The sequence below is a fragment of the Ascidiella aspersa genome, chromosome 7 (assembly GCF_963924565.1).
Source record: "Ascidiella aspersa chromosome 7, kaAscAspe10.2, whole genome shotgun sequence".
NCBI lineage: Eukaryota > Metazoa > Chordata > Ascidiacea > Phlebobranchia > Ascidiidae > Ascidiella > Ascidiella aspersa.
In genome coordinates, this window is record NC_139453.1 from 19,447,266 (window position 1) to 19,466,819 (window position 19,554).

At 34.0% G+C, this 19,554-nt stretch overlaps 2 protein-coding genes and 1 pseudogene across 3 annotated transcripts; 2 read left to right on the plus strand and 1 right to left on the minus strand.

The window, feature by feature from the left end:
- The first annotated feature begins 706 nt into the window (after positions 1-706).
- On the plus strand, positions 707-2,632 carry LOC146138173 (uncharacterized; annotated as a pseudogene).
- A 1,914-nt stretch (positions 2,633-4,546) lies between these two features.
- LOC146138174 (uncharacterized) lies at positions 4,547-7,368 on the minus strand. The gene is made up of 4 exons (XM_083394286.1): positions 7,174-7,368; positions 5,837-5,919; positions 5,167-5,355; positions 4,547-4,908 (listed from the first exon to the last, which is right to left on the minus strand). The coding sequence occupies exons 1-4, from the start codon at positions 7,349-7,351 to the stop codon at positions 4,744-4,746; spliced, it is 615 nt and encodes a 204-aa protein (XP_083250412.1). The 5' UTR covers positions 7,352-7,368; the 3' UTR covers positions 4,547-4,743.
- A 4,443-nt stretch (positions 7,369-11,811) lies between these two features.
- On the plus strand, positions 11,812-19,015 carry LOC146138175 (ribonuclease H1-like). Of its 2 annotated transcripts, XM_083393450.1 has the most exons (5): positions 11,812-12,951; positions 13,269-13,365; positions 13,749-13,890; positions 18,072-18,150; positions 18,220-19,015. In XM_083393450.1, the coding sequence occupies exons 1-5, from the start codon at positions 12,615-12,617 to the stop codon at positions 18,303-18,305; spliced, it is 741 nt and encodes a 246-aa protein (XP_083249576.1). In that variant the 5' UTR covers positions 11,812-12,614; the 3' UTR covers positions 18,306-19,015. The 2 variants fall into 2 exon arrangements, with proteins under 2 accessions (XP_083249576.1, XP_083249575.1); XM_083393449.1 differs by having other exon boundaries at positions 18,072-19,015.
- Positions 19,016-19,554: the final 539 nt, after the last annotated feature.

The window sequence follows — 19,554 nt, forward strand, 5'->3', positions numbered from 1 at the left end:
ACCCGTCGCACTGATTATACCTGATGTAATTTGTTACTTTCCTTTTTCTAATAGATGAGAACTATTTTATATAATGGGGGGGTAAATCTGATATTCATCTTTGTTAAAGGGGTAAAACATACAAAAAAGGTTAAGAACCCCTGGTTTAGATGTAGCCTAATAATAAATATAATAAATTAATAGACTAACTAATTATAGTTTGCGGAGGTGGACAGCATTGCAGCCGCTCGACGTGTCCTATTAAAAGAGTTAAAAAATGTTCAAAATACATGTCTGGCATTTTGTCTTTATAAGAAAAATAAATTATCTAGTACGCCGCTCAGTTGATCGTCTGTTACAACTTAAAATGTCATCTGTGACGTCATGAAATTTCAGCCAATAGGAAGCGTTCCAATAACGCTTGGGTTTGAAACCTCACAATGGACGTTTAAGTATCTACCGGTACCCGTGTGCCGCGTAATGGACAGCAACAAAAATAAATTTGATTAAATCCCGAAAAGCGTGAATGAGACCAACACCTATCTATAACACGCTTGAACACAAAGCCTTTTAAACGATCAGTAGTCCTTGCAAGGTCATGCATGGCTGCATTACCTAAAACCAGCTGATTTTTTGCGCGCGTAATGAAATAAGGTTGGAAGATCGAAGCAAACGACCAATTTTTTTATTGATAGGTGTCTTTTGGAAAACCGAAAGCAATTCAACGATGTCTGATGTCGAATTATGGACTGATGATGATCTGGACGAAGCCATGGAACAGATTTTGGTTGAAATTGAAACTGGTACGTCCTCTCTGGCCTTTCAGCATGTGTGTAAGATTTGCTTGAAAAGCTACGCCACTTACAGGGGAAATTGCAGTTACATTTTAGGGCACACTTTGCCTGTCGCATCCCAGTTGAGTATTGTAGACCTTAAGTTTCAATGGGACAAGGCTATTGCGTGAGCGACTTTTTTGGTAAGGGCAACATAGACCGCAAGCGAGCCGAAATATTGGGGGGTGCGGGGGTATTCCCTCGGAAAAAATTTTGCGGCCACGCCCTCTAGATTGGCTTAAAATGGTACCAAAAATGTTTTAACAAATGTCAAGCATGTCATTTTACGAATTTTTTTGCATTTTTCCGTAGCTCAATCCCTACCCCCTTTATGATTTCCGTCGCATAATACGTTGTGAAAGCAATATATCATTTTTCATGAAAAGGACACTTTTGCCCCCCTTAGCAAAGGGCCGGAGGGGCGCTTGCCCCCCCCCTCTCCGGCGTCCCTGCCTATGATGAAACTTTAACTGTTTTGAATGAGTATTTTATACCAAAGTGCAACATACCTTTTGAAAGACATTTGTTTTGTCAATTGCACCAAACAAATGACGAATCAATTGATCAGTTTGTATGTCGACTAAGACAAAGTGCAGCTACTTGCAATTTCAGAAATGAGGCAGATGACCAAATTCGTGATTAAGTAATTGATAAATGTCATTATAATGCACTACGTAGAAAGTTTCTGGAAAGGATACACTAACTTTTAAAGATGTGTTGTCAATGTCCAAAGCATTTTTAGCTATGAATTTCCCAGCGAAAGTGATGGAGGGAAGTCAGGCAGTCAACTACCTTGAAAAGCCTGGAAAACGACTCAGCGTTGTAATGACTTAAGTCACTGTTTTTAAATGACTTGACTTAAGTCTTTCGGGCAAAATGACTCGACTTGACTTAAGTCTTTTGGGCAAATGACTTGACTTGACTTAAGTCATTTGGACAAATGACTTGGGTTAAAATAAATTGTTTTAATGAAGCAATTATTTATAAAATTGCGTTATTTATCCCAATCTTTGCACATAAAAGAATTTGCTTGTAATAAGCTGCTTTTATGTTAGTTTTTACTTGAGTTGCTCATAATAATCGAAGGAGTTTGCCGGTTTTCATAATTTAAAGTTTTATTTTTTTGACAAGGGCTGAACTTGAAATTGATTTGCTCAAATTATGACTGGACTGGGACTTGACTTGGGCAACCGATGACTTGGACTGGTTATTTATTCAAAAAGACTTGACTTGGACTTAAGTTATTTTACGAATGACTTGACTGGGACTTAAGTCATTTCAAAAAGACTTGTTTACAAAACTGGAAAACGTCAGGTTGATTCAACATCAAGAAAAGAGGGAAAAACCTGTTTTGCTTGTGGCCAAAGGGGACATTTTAAGAAAGATATGATATGTCCATGCTAGAAGAAGGCTTGTGCTAAATGTGGTGGAGTTGGACACCTTAAATCAAAGTGTTGGTCCAATGGTTTCAAGCCATCAAAATATAATGGAGATGAGGGACATTGTACTTCTGAAAGGTGTTTCAATACTAACACTGTACAAAAGGAATAGAGAAGGAAGAATAAAATGGTTATGGATTTGTTTTTAGTCTGAAACCTTTACCAGAGTTTTATACAGTGACACTGGTAATTGGTGGTGTTAACCTTGCCACATATTTTGGTTGATTTCAGTCGTCAGCAAATGTTATTGACAAGTCAAGGATACATGTGAATGGCCGAAGAAGCAGAAATTTCAAGCAGAAACCAGAAAGTCTGCGAAGATGTTGTATGCATATGGTAAAGGGCCTCTTGCTACCTTAGGGACTTTTACAGCTCATGTGAAGTCTAAAGACAGTCTTCATGAGTGCAAGGCAGATTTCATTGTTACAGAAAGAAAGGGTCACACCTTGCTGGAAACGCGTACTGCAGAAGTGTTATGATTACTATACTTGGGCCCAAGTTGTGTGAACTCGTGTATGATGATGTTTTGTCCATATTTCAAAAACTGTTTTCTCGAATTGGTCTGTTGTAAGACTACAAGTTGAAGTTGCATATCAATGATAAAGTTCAACGTGTGCCGCAGCCTGCGAGAAGAATTCCGTGGATATGCGACAGGCTAATACAGCTATTGTGAGGGAAAGACACCCACTACCCACAATGGAAGAGTTACTTTATGAGCATTATCTTTATGAGCTAAACTCACGTTTTTTGGCCATGATTTGAGCAAGCAGGGAATTAATCCAAGTTCAGAAAAAATAGCAGCAATCAAGAATGGTCAACCTCCCAAAACTTTTATGGGATTGGTGCAATATTCTGCACGATTTATCTTGAATTGCAAGATCCATTTTGGATTTAACTAAGATAAGTGTCAAGTTTACATGGGGCAAGGCGCAGGACACTGTGTTTGTAGACTGAAAGAGTTAATTGCAAAAGCAGATACACTTGCTTATTTTCATAATGACTGCACAACAAGAGTAATTGCACGTGCTTTTCCATATGGATTGGGTGTAGTTTTGACTCAGTGGCAATGCGGTCAATGGAGAAGTGGAGAGGCAAAACAGAACTCTAATGAAGGCAAACCCGTGGCTCATTGGAACACAAAGATTGGAAGGCTGAGAATAACAAATTTTTAATGGCGTACAGATCAACACCACAGTCATCAACTGGAGCTTCTTCATATTCCTCAATGTTTGGTTGTGAAATGCGAACAAAGCTTCCGAAGTTTTGTCAAGAACAAAGGGTGACGTAAGAAGAGTTTCATGACAGGGACTGGAGCAACAAGCTGAAAGGAAAACTATACACTGACAAGAAAAGAAGGGCAATTTCCTTGGAATAAAAGTTGGTGATCGAGATTTGGCGAAGCAGCCCAAAACCAACAAGCTTTCTACCAATTTTGATCCAGGACCTAAAAAGTTGTCGGTGAAGAAAGTGGTCAAGTTACAATTCAGCATGAGGGGGTTGAAATGAAAATAAATTCATCATTTCTGCGAAAGTATGTCAATGGCGAAAGTATATGTGAGAATGTTCCGCATGTACCACCATTGGTCGACGTGGAAGCCTCATCCCCAAAATTTAATAGGCCAGATGGAACGCGAATTCACTCTCTGGGCGACAAATAATGCGGTTTCGTGATTTTGTGTGACATTGTCATGCACATGTGTTTTAATTATTTCTTTGTTGTGATGTTTATGAAACTGCTAAAATAAGATTAAAATCTTAATGGTTGATTAGTTTTTAAGATTTTTGTAATCACTGTTCGTTTGATCACAGGACCAAAACAGAAAAATATATCTAATGGACAGAAAAATATTTTGTAATTGAAATATTTTTTTATATAATTTGTCTCATATGTAATGATAAAATTGTATTAGCCTACCTACGTAAGGAATACAATATCAAACGTCATTATGATTCATAACCGGAGTTGGTTTATAAAACATAAATAGAAGAAATGACGATATCAATTCGATCACAACAATCCAGCCTTAAACTAAACCTTCAAACTAATAGAATGTTGATATTACCTTTTAGTTAATATTGTTGTTTCATGCAGAGAGAGATCTAGGGTAGGTGGTACGGGACCATGACCCGCAAAACTTTACGTTGATTGTTTCATAATATGGCATAACTTAGATGTATTTAATAGGTTTTTCTATTAAATACATATTGAAAAGTTCATATTAAAAGGTTAGACTAGTCAAGGCATTAGTTTTACTAAGTAACAAAATGAAATTATGTTATTTAGCCAAAAATAAAAATACATTTATAACATTGGATTTTTACCAGTAAGGCTAAAAACAGGCATATGTAATTGTTTTTATCAGAAGTGTCAGCAACATATGGTGTTTGTTCCACTTTTGTGAAAATAATATTATGGAGAATTTCTTGATATGGTGCACATACCATGTACAAATAATCCTTCACCCTCAGGGCAAACAATCATTTATGTTCTACTATAACCGCGTAACAGTAAAACTGTCCCATATTGAAACCTCCAATTGATATATCTTAGTTTTATTTTCTGTGGTTTTCTTGATACTGTTGATTAAAATTCGTCTCAAAGTCACTTCCTTGTCAGTTATCTTCAGAATGATATCAACTAAGTCATCTGTTAAAACCTTTAAAATTACAAAAATAATTTTAAAGCACTTCTCTATTTCAATATATAAACTCTTACAGTAACAATTCTTACAGTAACAATTGGACAAAATCCAGTTATTTTGCATAAGGTAAATTATATGTGAAATAAGATCAAATAAACAATTTCAGACCCACACAACATCATATTAGTATTCCTAGCAATTTATTCCGTCCTAGCAATTCACAAAACAAATTTATCTCTGAAGCAAAATACACAAATATTAAAATATACATACCTTTTGGGACAATAAGCCAACCCTTTGTTTATTTATTCTGATTTGTGCATTATAAAAATACTCTTTAGCTTTCATAGTATTCAGATTAAATCCCTGTTGCACAACACTCAGAATATTTAAATTTGAACAAAAGATAAAACACTCATCAGGCTTTACTGAGGAAATGGTACAATTCATCAAACAAGAAATCTAAAAAACAAAGCATTAAAACACTTGTTTACATTAACATATGTGTGTTTTGTTTAGTGGTATATATATATCTTTGGCAAGTTTACTTCCAACAATATAAAAAAAAACAATTGGGTCTTTAGGCACAAACTTGCTTCCATTTCATTCTGAGATTATTACAGTCATTCAACATTGTCTAATAAACTGATTGAAACTTCCTGATCATACACCTTGCAAAGTGTTAAATAAAATAAGCAAAGTTTAATTTTTTTCTTTGAGAATCTCAAAAAAAATAATGATTTTCACTTGACACTACATAGCTACATTAACATATCATTAGTTAACAAAATGGCTAATCAATATTTAAATACTTGTGTTATATAGTGTTTTTTCTTAACAGTTTAGCAACCTTAACCAGTTTAATAGTAGTTTCTATCCAAAATTGTTCAACACAAAAACAATGCATTTATACATTTTTACAATTTAACAATACCTAAATCACCTGGCAATGATGTGGTATAGGAGCAAGGGTTTGTTGTAATCGTAGTGCTTGACATGGCTTGAGAAAACTTGAGATTTTCCAGGCTACAAAATTAAAGATTGAGTAACAGTTTTTTTTATGATTTTATTGAAATAAATGAAATAGTAATTAAAGTTCGGTGGATTATGTGAAAAAATAAGTTGACAATCATTACTGTTAAAAAAATATCTCACACCTCCCATACAAATGTTTGACGTTCATTTTCTCCTGAACCCACCAGTCACTATTTCACAAGGCTTTTAAAACATAATACTTGTCCTACCAAGTTTTTTCTTTACCAATTTTTTTTTAGTTTTAGTTTACATTTTAGCTACATACAAACAAGCGCACAAATGAGTTTTATTTAGGCTATGTGCGAATGAAAAAGGACAATTTAGTTTTTACTTGACCTATGTGCAAGTAAAAAATCCCAAATGAGTTTTATTTATGCTAAGTTCTAATTAAAAGTGTCCAAATTACTTAAAAAAAATTAGATTTATTCCAGCTGTTGGCTACAAACAAATGAAAAAGCACCCACATTAGTATAAGTGCAAATAAAAGTACTTTTCCACTGGTATTTTTGTGAGTTTTTTTTTTATATTTTTGGTTTAGTAAAATCAAAAGTATGCCAAAATAACTCTCATGACGTTAAAGGAAAGACAGATGTTATGTCTAAATGGTTATTTAAATAAATGGCTAGAAATCAATGATGCTGCCATGTAGAAAAAGTTCTTCCATGGAGCCTTTGGTAAAATTAGAAGAAACACTGCTCTAGGGTCACAATCTTTGCACTAACATTTTTAGTCTTTGTTACAATTAACATAACTAAGTGTTCAGTGTGGTGTATTTTTACAAACTTGGATTTTTATGTCATTATATTGCCTAATAAAATTAAACATCTGATCAGACAAAACCAAAAACATCATTTAGGACTTATTTCTTTGTTTAATATCAATTTCAGTCAATGAAACAAAAAGTATGTCATGTTACAGTGGCGAACATTCATAACAGTACACTATGACTACATTTATTCATAACAAGCCAATAGGGGTGCCATGTTAGAAAGCTTAGAGAGCAATAATTTAGTTAACTTAATAGTGCCATAACAAACTCTTTTGCAAAGAATTATTTACATATTAAATAGTATAGTTGTATATCTATAACAAAGAAACCATATAAATACAGATGGCACCCACTTACGGTATAACTTTACTAAAAAATAGTGATAAACAAACTCCAAAACTTGAAAAGCTAGGCTGGTCAGGTGCTTATGTTAACTCTGAATAGACTGTGCAGTTATAACTAATATACATACTTACCCCACAATGAGCTTAACATAGTATTTTTTGTGTGCTTGTTACATTTTGTGGAATAAATATTTGCCAGTAGAATGCCTGTGAACGAAGTTTGCTGGTTTGATAAAAACATCACTGGTAAGGAATATTTTGTTATACATCTTGTAATATCAACTTTTAGTTTAAAGCAGTGCCAACTCATTAGTATACTGTGCAATACAACCTAAAATAAAAACGTAAGTCTGCATTCTGTGACATGTGAACACCTGGAGATTTTTTAAATAAATTAGTGTGTACACGACTATTTGACAAAAAATATTGATTTGGTAGGATTTCAAACGTCAGATGTGCAAAAATCCTTGGTTGCACACCCTCCAAATTCATTAAGGATTTCAAGGGGGGCACGAAAGACTAACTTAAAAAAATGGAAGTTTGCTACCATGAATATCTCTTTTTGAGTACTCTTTTTGTCGTAACTGACACGTTATTCTATCAATCACTTGATTCTATTATTCTCAGTGATATTAATGTAGAATAATACGTAACATACACACTGTTCAGTGTTGTTAGGGTGGATTGCACCAGGCTATCCCGCAAACCATATTTTTTGTCAACTTTTACTACATGCAAAAATTGCATGCTTAACGCTAGCTTTTTTACATCTAGTAGTACAATATTTTGCCCCTAAAGAAAAAACTTTTCTGTCCAGGGTGCGATGCTGTATACATTATTGGCATGAATGGTAATGAATATCTTTGTACCGTACAATTTGCAACTTACCTTAATACAATTGGTAATTGGGGAGTTTGCAATTTGCTTTAAACACTTTAAGTAACAAGGGAACATTCCATAGTAAATCACGCTAGCCTTGTTCAAAATAGACTAGGGTTACTCAAGGTCAACTTTAGCCCAATATTGAGAGAGTTTTGGCTACAGCATAATGACTAGGTAATAGTAACACATTAACTGAACTTTGTATGCTTTGCAGTTTATTATTTGAATGCCTTATTAACAGATTACGTTTGTAGTAAAGTTATACTAAAACACAAAAATGCGATTCATTGTGTTAGTGCAACAACCTGGTACTTTTATCATGTTACATGTTTTTTTATGCAGTTATGCATCACAACTACATTAACTGCTTTAAACTGCAGATATTTAGAATGTTAACCATTTGTAATTTAGGTGATTTCACAATAAACATAGGTTAGCAAATTGTTTTGCGATTAATTGCTGTTCAGTCACTATAGGGTATGTTATAAATAACATAAAAAAATAGCATAAAAATGATGAAGTAAAATTTAAATAGGATTCGCTATTCTCGATTTGGTATTCTAGATTTGAAACTTATTATTCTACAATACATTAGGACTCTACTTAAACAATCCCTAGTGGGAACAAAACATTTCCAAAACTTTTTAGGAAGCAAAAATTCTACTACACAAATAGAAAAATAGTAGATATACATAATCCCTGAAAGAGTATAATAGCATTGCACTATAGTTATACCCCTACCAAAATGTACATCTTAAAATATGCAGGACCGCAAAACAATCGCTAGGACTATTTACAAGGATCAATCGCAAAGATTGCTGCTAATAACTAAGATCAAACACATGGACAGTAAAGTTCACTTTTTTTTAGGATCAAAAGAGTAAGGAATTAAAGGATGTGGGTTAGAAGCAGGGATGCGGATTCGGTTTAAAAGTTTTTTTTAGTCTTACTCGAAGTTAGAAGTCCAACTCCAGCAAAACAAAAACTCTGTTGTGTCCCAAGTCCGACTCCAACTCTGTAGCCCTGGTTAGGATTAGGGGTTGCCTTTGTGTTGGGGTTAGGGATATTTAAGGGGGTGAAATTAGAATAATTTTGCCTTGAGTTTTTATAACAAACTTGTTAACTATTCTGTTAGGACTTTTGTGTCCATGAACACTTATGCTAATAGGGAAATTAGGTGGCGTACACACACAGGCTTTTGAGCTAAAAATATTATTTAAAAAAGGCTAAAACTTATTAAAAAATACAATGAGATTTGCAGGCGCTGGTTTAGAGTGCTACTATATTTTCGTCGGCAGGAATATACTGCTAACAATATTTGCTTTAGGGTGCGAGTTTGGGTTTGGGTGGGTCAAGCATTATTATTATATTTATTTTTTCAAATTTATCTCTTCCGTGTAATTTCATTTTGGACAAATTGTTTTGATACTGTAAAAAGTGGTATGATTCTAGAACAAGGCCGATTCGCGTGAAGAAAGCTAATGTTATTTGCAATAAAATAATTAAAATAGGCAAAAAGTATAAGGTTTCGAGAACACCTGTGAAAGCAAATATATTATTACCAATAGGCGTTTAAGAATGTAATATTTTACCGGAACGTTTTGATCTTTGCGATCCTTGGAATTGTGGGGCACGAGTTTATTTGTTAAAACTTATAGTAGTTTTATTCAACGGAAGTGCGTTCTAATTGAAGCTTTCATTAAGATTCCTTCAGGTTGCGTATCTAACTCGCCAGCCAGCCAGAAGACACTCTGATGATTAGAATTGTATTTGTCGATGAATGAACAACCAGTTTCAAACTATAGATCGACGAAACAAGTTAGCATATAGCAGATGCCACTTGCAAATATATCAATGCTGCTAGCAGTACAAGTCGGTAGCTAAGAAAACGTTTTCAAGCGAATTGCGGTCCTAAGTACAGAAAATCCAGACATAGGCAATAATTCTGTCACATAACCAGAGACATCATAAAACGTACGGTAAAAATATTAGTTGGTTATAAATCATGCCTTCTACAAAATCTTGTATATTTTAGATGTACCTCAGAAATTAGGAAATTATTTTGGCCAAATGTTAGGCAGCATAAGGTATGGCGTAACGCTTACTGCAGCTAATTATTTGGTTTAGAGTACGGCTAAGCGTTTGGGCTGGTTTGGTCAAGTATTTATATATTTATTCTTCTAGGTCAATAGATGCCTAAGAAATACACGTTTTTTATCGGTGCGAGGAGTTGCTTTAAGCATTACGTCATACCTCATCGTCATCATGCCTTGGGCTCAACATTTGGTCAAAGATGTATTTCGCCGAAAATATGCAAAACGGCGCACACCTTCTTGTGAAGGCTTGGTTTTGCATAGGGTAATTTTCCCTTAACTAAAATTGGTTTGTTAACCTTTGACATTATTTTTCTATCGTTCATAATATTTTTAGATCTGTTTACCACAACTGTATTAAAATTTAAAAGGTAAATCAAAATCTAAAACCTCGAACTTTTTAACCTAGCGGACCTCTTTGTTTCGTTAGTGGCGTTTGTGCATGCGATTATAGAGTGTTTGCTTCAAGTGTTGACTATGTTACATCGATTTTCGTTTCTTGCTTGGCGTGTCTGGCTAATCCAGTTGGAAACTGATAGCACACCGTATCGGAGAAAAATATTAAAATAAATGTTATAGTTAAAATTATGTCATATTATTCATTTAATAATAAGATGCGCAATATTTTTAATGTCAACAACTTCAACCAAATGAGCTTAAATAATCCTTTCCGCGTCGCTAGCATGAAAATGCTTTAGTATCATTTATCCAGTGTTTCTCAACATTTTTTCGCGACCATCAAGCGTAAATGTAAAGCTTAAGCTCGCTGTCGTTTCTTGTTATATTACGTTTCTTCTGCGGCTGTTGAAGCACACAACTATTCTAATATAGTAATACTTTCACGACGTGTTTTGCTTCGTTGTGAACTGACTTCATGGAAAGCGGATATACGCTGAATGTTTCCAATGTACAATAAACCTACCGACCTGACGAAATATACACGTTGTTCAAGGCAGTTTGTTTAGTTTCGATTCATTGGAGTTAGGCAGTGGTCATTATGTCATCTGTTAAAATATACATACGTTTTGTTTTTAAATCAATGATTGATTTGCTCGAAAAATGACATGACTGGGACAACTGATGACTTGAACTTGACTTGTCATGTTTGCCAAGGACTTGACAAGAAATGAATTGACTGAGATTTGAATGATTTAAAAGGACTGGTTTACAACATTGCAAAAAACACCTTTGTAGTTCGTAAAGTTTATAGATTGGAGGACCTAACTGTACCCATATGACTCCGTTGTTCTAAATCCCCATCAAAATGGCAGCTTTTGACAGTTGTGTATATCGCATCACCTTTTCGTATGACTATGCAACGCAACCCATGACTCATGCACGCGGATAAGAAGGTGGAATAGGACTTGGCGCAAGACAAAAGAAGTAGATATATGTCGTTTATTACTTGGCTGTTAAAAATACTTTTCTTTTTATGCATATTAACACGTGCACTATTGTGGTAAACGGAAAGTATAATAAAAATTACAAAAAAAAAACAATTTACTTTATGACAATGGTGCAAAACAGTATCCTTAAAAATTAATTTTAATGTTTGCAACAGTGTCCTTATAAATTAAATTGTTAATTCAAATAACAATTTACGGGCTCCGACGTAAATCCTTCTGTCTTAAGTTAGTGCGATACCGAAATATTTTTGTAATTAGCCTTTGTTTTATTCGTTTAGGTTTTGACAATTCACAATCAGTAAATCAAGAATCCCCTTTTTCTCGCTAAAAACGGGTTTAGCCTTTGTTTTATTCGTTTAGGTTTTGACAATTCACAATCAGTAAATCAAGAATCCCCTTTTTCTCGCTAAAAACGGGTTGAGCGCAGTAATGTTCCTGGCTGTTCGGCTGTCTGCGCCAATTCTGACATGAATATGTTATACTGAACTGCCATTTTAGTCTCCATAGTTGTACCTTTTATTTGTAAAAAAAAGGTGAAAAATGCATTCGACTGTGCATCATTTTTCCATTTTCATTTTATGTTTATAAACTTTTGGTATTCATGCATGCATTGCACACAAAAATAACAAAACATTGAAATGTATTTAAACGGCTTTATACATTATCTCAATCATAATGGATATGATACAGACAATTATTAAATTTGTATTATATACAAATTTAAATATGTACTATGCTGCACCAAAGTCTTGTTTTGCCTCATGCATGTGATAATTTACATAATTTTTTTTAGTTTAATTTTAGTAATATATTGTGTACCTCTTTTGTTAGTACACAAAGCTTATAAAGAGTATTCTATTTTATTATTTAAAAAAAAAAATTTTTAAGGTAGCCTGTTTTTGGCGCAAATAGTAGCTGCTAATCCTATATCAATTATTTTGGTAGTAATGCTAAATACCAAGTATTGGATTGGATCCAATCCTACATACGCAATCTGAAATTAGCCACAGAAGTTTTACATGGAATCTTAAGTTTAGATATTTTGTTATGCCATGTTACAAGAAGTATTATTAACATAAACGCATGTAGGAATTAGAGTTTATCAATAATATGTCTACAAACAATATTGATTAGAATGTATGCAGTTCAATGAAAAATTTTGAGTTGTTGAAAATTTATACTTTTGGTTAAAATGGTATTCTATTATGCTGTACACAATGGAAGAAAGACAGGAGTGTTTTGTACCTGGACTGAATGTGAAAAACAAACTAAAAGTTACAAAGGTGCTCGATACAAAAAATTTTCCACATGCTCTGAAGCTGAACAATTTGTTAAGTATGGAAAACTATTACCAACATCAACGGAATCAAACAGTCTATCAATAGATGTCAAGAATACAAGCATGCAGGTCAAGTCATGCAAAGAAAAGTCAAAACATTTTTCTGCCAATGTAAATTCTATTCATGACAAACGGAAACTTGAACCACTTAATCTGACATCTGCCAAAAAAACCAAGCTCTCTATGTTAGGTTGGTTTATTTAGAACATGTTTTTAAGTCCGGCCATATTTTTATGTTTATTTTGTTTTATTTTCCTGGAAATCAATAAGCCCAAAAGCAGTGACCAAAACCAGAAATGTCACTTCTAAGGCATTTCTATTTTTAAATCCCTTTTTTTTTTAAAAACAAATGCAATTGACAAATTGATAATCATTTAACTATTTTACTGAGTTTTATTTTATGACTTTGTGCTTTGTCTTGCATAATTTTTAATTACAGATTTCGTGTTATAAAAAAAGGAAAAACATATTGAATGATTCGCAATTTACTATGTTTTTATGAAACAGTTTCTGAAGCTGTTGTAACACAATCATGTAAAAGTCCACAAGTGGTTTATACTGATGGCGCTTGCTCAAAAAATGGACAAATTGGATGCAAGGCAGGGTAAGTAAGCAGTTCTTAAAGTTCAGATTTATAAAAAAGTTTATATTCAAGCAGGAATTAAATGTAAAATTGCTCTTGCATTGAATATTATTAAATAAATGTGTCGATGTTTTGACCACATATACAGGCAATCTTCTTCAGATGGTTTGCCTGTGATATATATTTTTCGCCCATAGTTTCAATATTCTTGGAGAAGATTGCCTGTATAGGCTGTCCAAACATCTGCACATTAGATAGAAAATATTTGCGGCATGAGCAATTTTTCATTTGATACAAGGCTTGGCAGCAACAGTATATTTAAAACTGATCAATAACAATCATTTATCATTCACTGGTTAATATACGGCAAAGGATATAGCATAACTTTAATTACAAACTGGCAGGTATGGTGTGTGGTGGGGACATGAACATCCTTTAAATTTATCCTGTAAGCTCACTGGAATTCAGACAAATCAAAGGGCAGAGATTGCAGCTGTAAATGCTGCTATACAACAGGCCAAACAACATGGAATTGATCGCTTACTGGTAGGTGGTTCCTTATTATTTAGTTTTTTACCCACAGCTGTAGTTAGTCTTGTCATTTCAAATGTATTTCTAAAGATTTGTCTCTAAATCTGTGTTTACTTAGTCAGGATGATCTCTTGCAAACAATTTAGGAAAAATTAGTTTATTTTGAGCTGCCTCACTTAGTTAACAATTTGGCACTGGGAATCTGGGATATCATATTTTTTAAATATCATGCCAATTGATTAAATGTGGCCCAAAAGTGTAGTACAATGTAGTACAACATTTAGGGCAAAACAAAAATAGTATGCCATTTGTACCAAAATTTTTTTTACAAAATGTTTTTCATTACTTTTTGGTTATATGTTAAATGTCGCTAATATTTTTTTAAATCACTGGCTATAAACGTTAGGAGCCTACCGCTTAATGAGTTCTTACATTTTGTTTAAAGACACCAAATTCAATTAGTTTTCTTAAATTAGTGCGCACTGATTAGAATAATAACTACTTTTCATCGCCAAGACAACACAAAGAGTTCCATCAATTTTTTTTAATAGAAAATACCCTTTTTAACCTAGACTCTCGGTATAATCACCCCACTGCAAAATATTGGAATTGTATGCAACCAGAAAACTCTGGCACTGCATTTCCTGTGGCATATCTAAAATACTGTTTTGTTTTTGAATTTTAAATATTAAGCTGGCCTCCAATTCTCCCTTTATGTCAAGCTTTTTTTTTATTTTTCCTTTAATAAGCATAATAAAAAAATGTAAATTATTGATCTTGCTTCTGTTGCATTAGTGATTTACAAAGCCAAAGGCAAAAGAAGTAGAATTTAAGTTGATTTTACTGTTTGAATCGTCATAATTTTATTTTTACATATTGTAATTTCTTGTGTTCTAATTTTGCAGTTTTACTATCCTACTGAAAAATAGCAAGCCATGATTCCTGGCTACCCCATATGATAGTGGATTATAAGGCCATTGAGGCACTCTAATTACATGTAGAAAGTTGAAAATTTTAAAGACTATTATGCTCTAATCGTCTTTCAAAACACGAACAAAGATAAATTTGTACATTACTACCAAGGCAATAATTTTACATTTGATGAATTCACTTTGCCTCTTAGGTGTATAGATTTAGCTACTATGTAAAGTTTTTGTGTGCTAATCGTTGTAAATTGATTGTGTTCTAAAATTCATTCAACATTACTTTTTTGGAGATGCAAAACAAGGATTTCAAAAAAGTTTATTTTGGAAGAAAAAGCAACATTTATAGTCCAAACCAACACTACACAACATTTACCAAATCTTCAGAGTTATGTAGTATGGCAATTTTATTTTTTCAAGTAGTCCACATACTCTTGTGAAGCAAGCGGGTTAATTACAAGTCTCATTAGTGTCTTTGCCTCATGAATTAACTTCACTTGTTCAAGGTAAAGTCTTATTCAAATGGAATTGTTCATCTTCTACTTCGTATTAAGCCTTAGCTCAGAAAACAACCACTCGACCTTACAGCAGCAACCATTCTGTTTATTAACTGCACAAGACTGGTGTATATATTCACATAACGCTTTTGCTTATACAAGTCATGAGTTTGCATGAAAGAGAAAAGGCGACACGAAAAAAGCGGAAATGATTTAGAACCCGGAGCCTTTTCTGGCAGCTGGGAACTGTTACAGCAACGCTTTCACACAGGTGAAATACTTTTATCTGTAACGGAAATATGTGTCTCTATATAACATTATTCATGTGTGAAACAGCCAAATGCTTTGTTCCCAGAGTGACAGCGAGTGTTTGGTAAAGGCGTGAAAAAGTAGCAACATTTTTTATTGTACATTTTGAAAAGAACAGAACTCAAATAAACGTCTGAAATACTCAATAAAACATCTTAAATGACCCCAGACGCTACAGATTACTCCGCCTCTAAATTTTTGGCCAGGGTGCATATAAAGCCCTGGCAATTTGTTTTGTTGTTTGTAAAATGTTTGTGGAAACGTTGGAAGCGAAATGCGAGAATTATCCGATCTTGCGCAATATGTGCTTTGGTTTCCTGTTTCTTGATTCATTTTCTCTTGTGTGCCCTGTTGATCCAAGTTCTTTTGTCTTGGGAGACACTGAATTGATGTTAGATTTAGCTGGATGGCGATCTCGTTGTTTCTTCAACGCGCCGGCAGAGCTGTGTTTTGGTTTTGTAGACAGGAATTTTGTGAATCGGGTGGGGAATCCCCTGTTCGGTCTTCGACCATTCTGACGTCACCGGAAATCATTGGCTGCACTGCGCACTCGCACGTCGTCCAACGCTTTGTATTGTTTGTTTTCTGAAATTTAAAATAATTTTCGGCAGATTTGTTGTTCCAAATTTATTGGGAGTAGTTCAGACATTTTACACTTTGATTATAAACATTCTTTACTCTAATTTTATTTTTGATTTAATTTTTATTTATTTATTTATTATTATTTTTTATATATATATATATAGGCGATTTAGGTTATATTTGAATTTCGAGACAAATTTGTTATTGCAATATATAATTACCTACGTTACACATATCTTGCGATTTAATACAATGACATAATATTTTATAGCGATTAATAATAATTCAATCTGCGTTATATACGATTAATTGGCGATTCATGCAACGATTTAGGTTATAACAATTCACACAAGTGAAACATTTGTAATTAGTGCTCCCGCAACGTGCATTTTTATTGAAATTGGTTTTATAATTTGATTTTTTTGCGTGGCAACTCATACGGTTTGTTGGTTTATTGGAGTAAGGGAAAGCGTTGTTAGAGGTAAATTCTCCAACCATTTTGTAAGTAGGGTAAAGCGTTGGTGAAGGTAAGTCTCCAACCATTTTGTAATTGCGGCCGCATATGGGCCTAGGCGGATAAGAGGAATTTTCTTATCATGGAAATGGTAGAATTAACTACCATGATAGATTAGGGTCAACGTAGCAACATCACGTTAGCGATGAAACTCGTGACAAGCAAGCAATTTGTAACGCGAAATACATTTGTGAACACTTGGTGAAGGTTAGTTTACATCGGTTGATGCCGTGCCATGTATTCTTTTGAAAAGATAAGTAAAATTTATCTTGAATCGTAGAATTCTGCTTTACGTTTCGAGGGGTGGGATTTAGTACTGGCGTCGAAAAGCACTGGTTTATTGAAACACTGCTAATGGAGTTGGTCGGATTCGCGATTTCCGGCCTTTAGCAAAAGAGATTGAGTTGGCAACTAAGCCTTGTAAGCCAGCCACGCCTTCGGCGTAATATTACAGATGAACAAGCTATTTTTTAGATAGTTTCCAGGTGTCCTTACGGTACTTTTGCAACGCTTGATTTCCGTTTTTTTTTATTTTAATTTAATTTTTTTTTTAATTAGTGTTACATTCGGGAAGCACTAAGGTAAGGGATACATTGAAATTATTTACATAAAGTATTTAACACATTACAAACGTGAGTAGGGTTTGTCCTTAAAGTCGCGTTTAAAGATCACACGAATTAAACCATATAGTTTGCGCGTGAATGAATTACTATGCTTTTTACGAAGTATTTCCGACTCGCATGCCTTGACGCGTGTTTCCTGAACTGAAACTCAAACGCGCGAATTGTTTAAATCAATTTGGACATTACACAAAAAAAAAATCGGAAAAACCACTCGACCTTGCAGCAGCAACCATTCTGTTTTTCTGTTTATTAACTGGAGAAGACTGGTGTATATATTCACATAACGCTTTTGCTTATACAAGTCGGGAGTTTGCATGAAAGAGAAAAGGCGACACGAAAAAAGCGGAAATGATTTAGAACCCGGAGCCTTTTCTGGCAGCCGGGAACTGTTACAGCAACGCTTTCACATAGGTGAAATACTTTTATCTGTAACGGAAATATGTGTCACAATATAACATTATTCATGTGTGAAACAGCCAAATGCTTTGTTCTCAAAGTGACAGCGAGTGTTTGGTAAAGGCGTGAAAAAGTAGCAACATTTTTATTATACATTTTGAAAAGAGCACAACTCAAATAAACGTCTGAAATACTCAATAAAACATCTTAAATGACCCTAGACGCTACACTTGTATCTGATTTTATAGTTTCATTTTGTTTTTTAGTTTTTATAGGAAGTTGAAACTAATGAATAATTGTTTCTATAAATTGGTGCGTTATAAATAAAATATATTGTTTAATACCTCCACAGATTAAAACTGATTCGATGTATGTAATTAACTGCATTACAAAGTGGGTTGGTGGTTGGAAAAAAAGAAATTGGATTAAAGGTGATGGAAAACCAGTAATACACAAGGAAGAGTTTTTAGAGATGCTAAACAATATGCAACATGTTTTAGTTGAATTTGAACATGTACGTGGACACAGTGGTATTATTGGAAATGAAATGGCTGACTCCCTTGCAGTAAAAGGGTTAGAAAGCTGACAAGAATTACCTTGGGAATTGGAATAGCCTTATCTGTGATGGTACTCCTAACAAGACATTATTTGTTTAAAAAAATTCATCTAGCAAAAATGCACGTTTAATTACATTGAAACGGTTTTTGCAGCTATTTTTCGTTTTAGATAAGGCTCCATCAACTCATTTTGCGTTTTGCATCTATTAGCTTTGCCATTTTGTTGGAAGATTTCTATATTTTATTACAACTAGCTGTCATGGTCCCCTTAAAAGGGCACCACTAAAAGCGGTGATTGAAGCTGTTTTAACAACTTCCAGGTGTATGAAATTAGTTTTGAGTAGGCTACATTTTCAGCGAAACAACTGACATGTCGCATCCAAATTATGTGTAAAGTTCGCGAAGATGTAAAATGTAACGCATTTTGTCAATAAAGTATGGGGTTCGGGCACCTGACTATGGTCACTCGCAAACTATTTGTTTAATAAAAAATTCTTTTTAGGACGTCTTGATAAGACAAGTATTCTCAATTCCTAGGAAACCTGGTATTCTCGCGTGATTCAGTGTCCCAATAAGCACTTTCAGTTTAAGTTATGTTATAACTTTTTGCCAAAATAGTTAAAATCCTGGTTTAAAGCCCGTTTTAGGATTTATTCCTGATGTGGGTTTTCTTTGATGGCGCACCTGTTTTGTCTACCATAAACTGATCCTTCCTAAATAAAATTACTTGATAACAAGAGACGAAGCGTGGTTTGATTGAAAATGAATAGTTGAGAAAGGTTCCTGTAAAAAAGGCGTAAGCGGGATGTTCTTGGTTGTAAGGAAGACAACCAATCGTAGGTTTAACCACAGACAATAAACTAAATTCGGTTCTATACGATGAAAATTTTAAATTACCTTTACGATTTACTGAAGTAAAAACCTTTTTGCAACACCTCGTAATACCTTTCAGTGCATGCTTGGAAACCTTCAAACATTGGGTAAACCCCGTAATACAATGGAAAGTAGGTTTGGCCTATAAAGGTACAGCTAGGAAGAGTATAGAGTTTGTCAGTTGACATACCAGGAAAAATCCTGACTTGTGGCAACCCTAATTTAGACTAAATTTTAGTTTTACAGTTAGTTACGCATAAGTTCGATCAAAGAAAGGAAGTTGTTAAATGGCGTTATGTCTAAAAAATGTCATGCAAATTGAATATTTGCTTTGGGCGTTTATTTATTTTGTTGTAAGCGTATTCCCTGTGCAACAATCAGACTTCAGCAATAAGACCGAAAGTA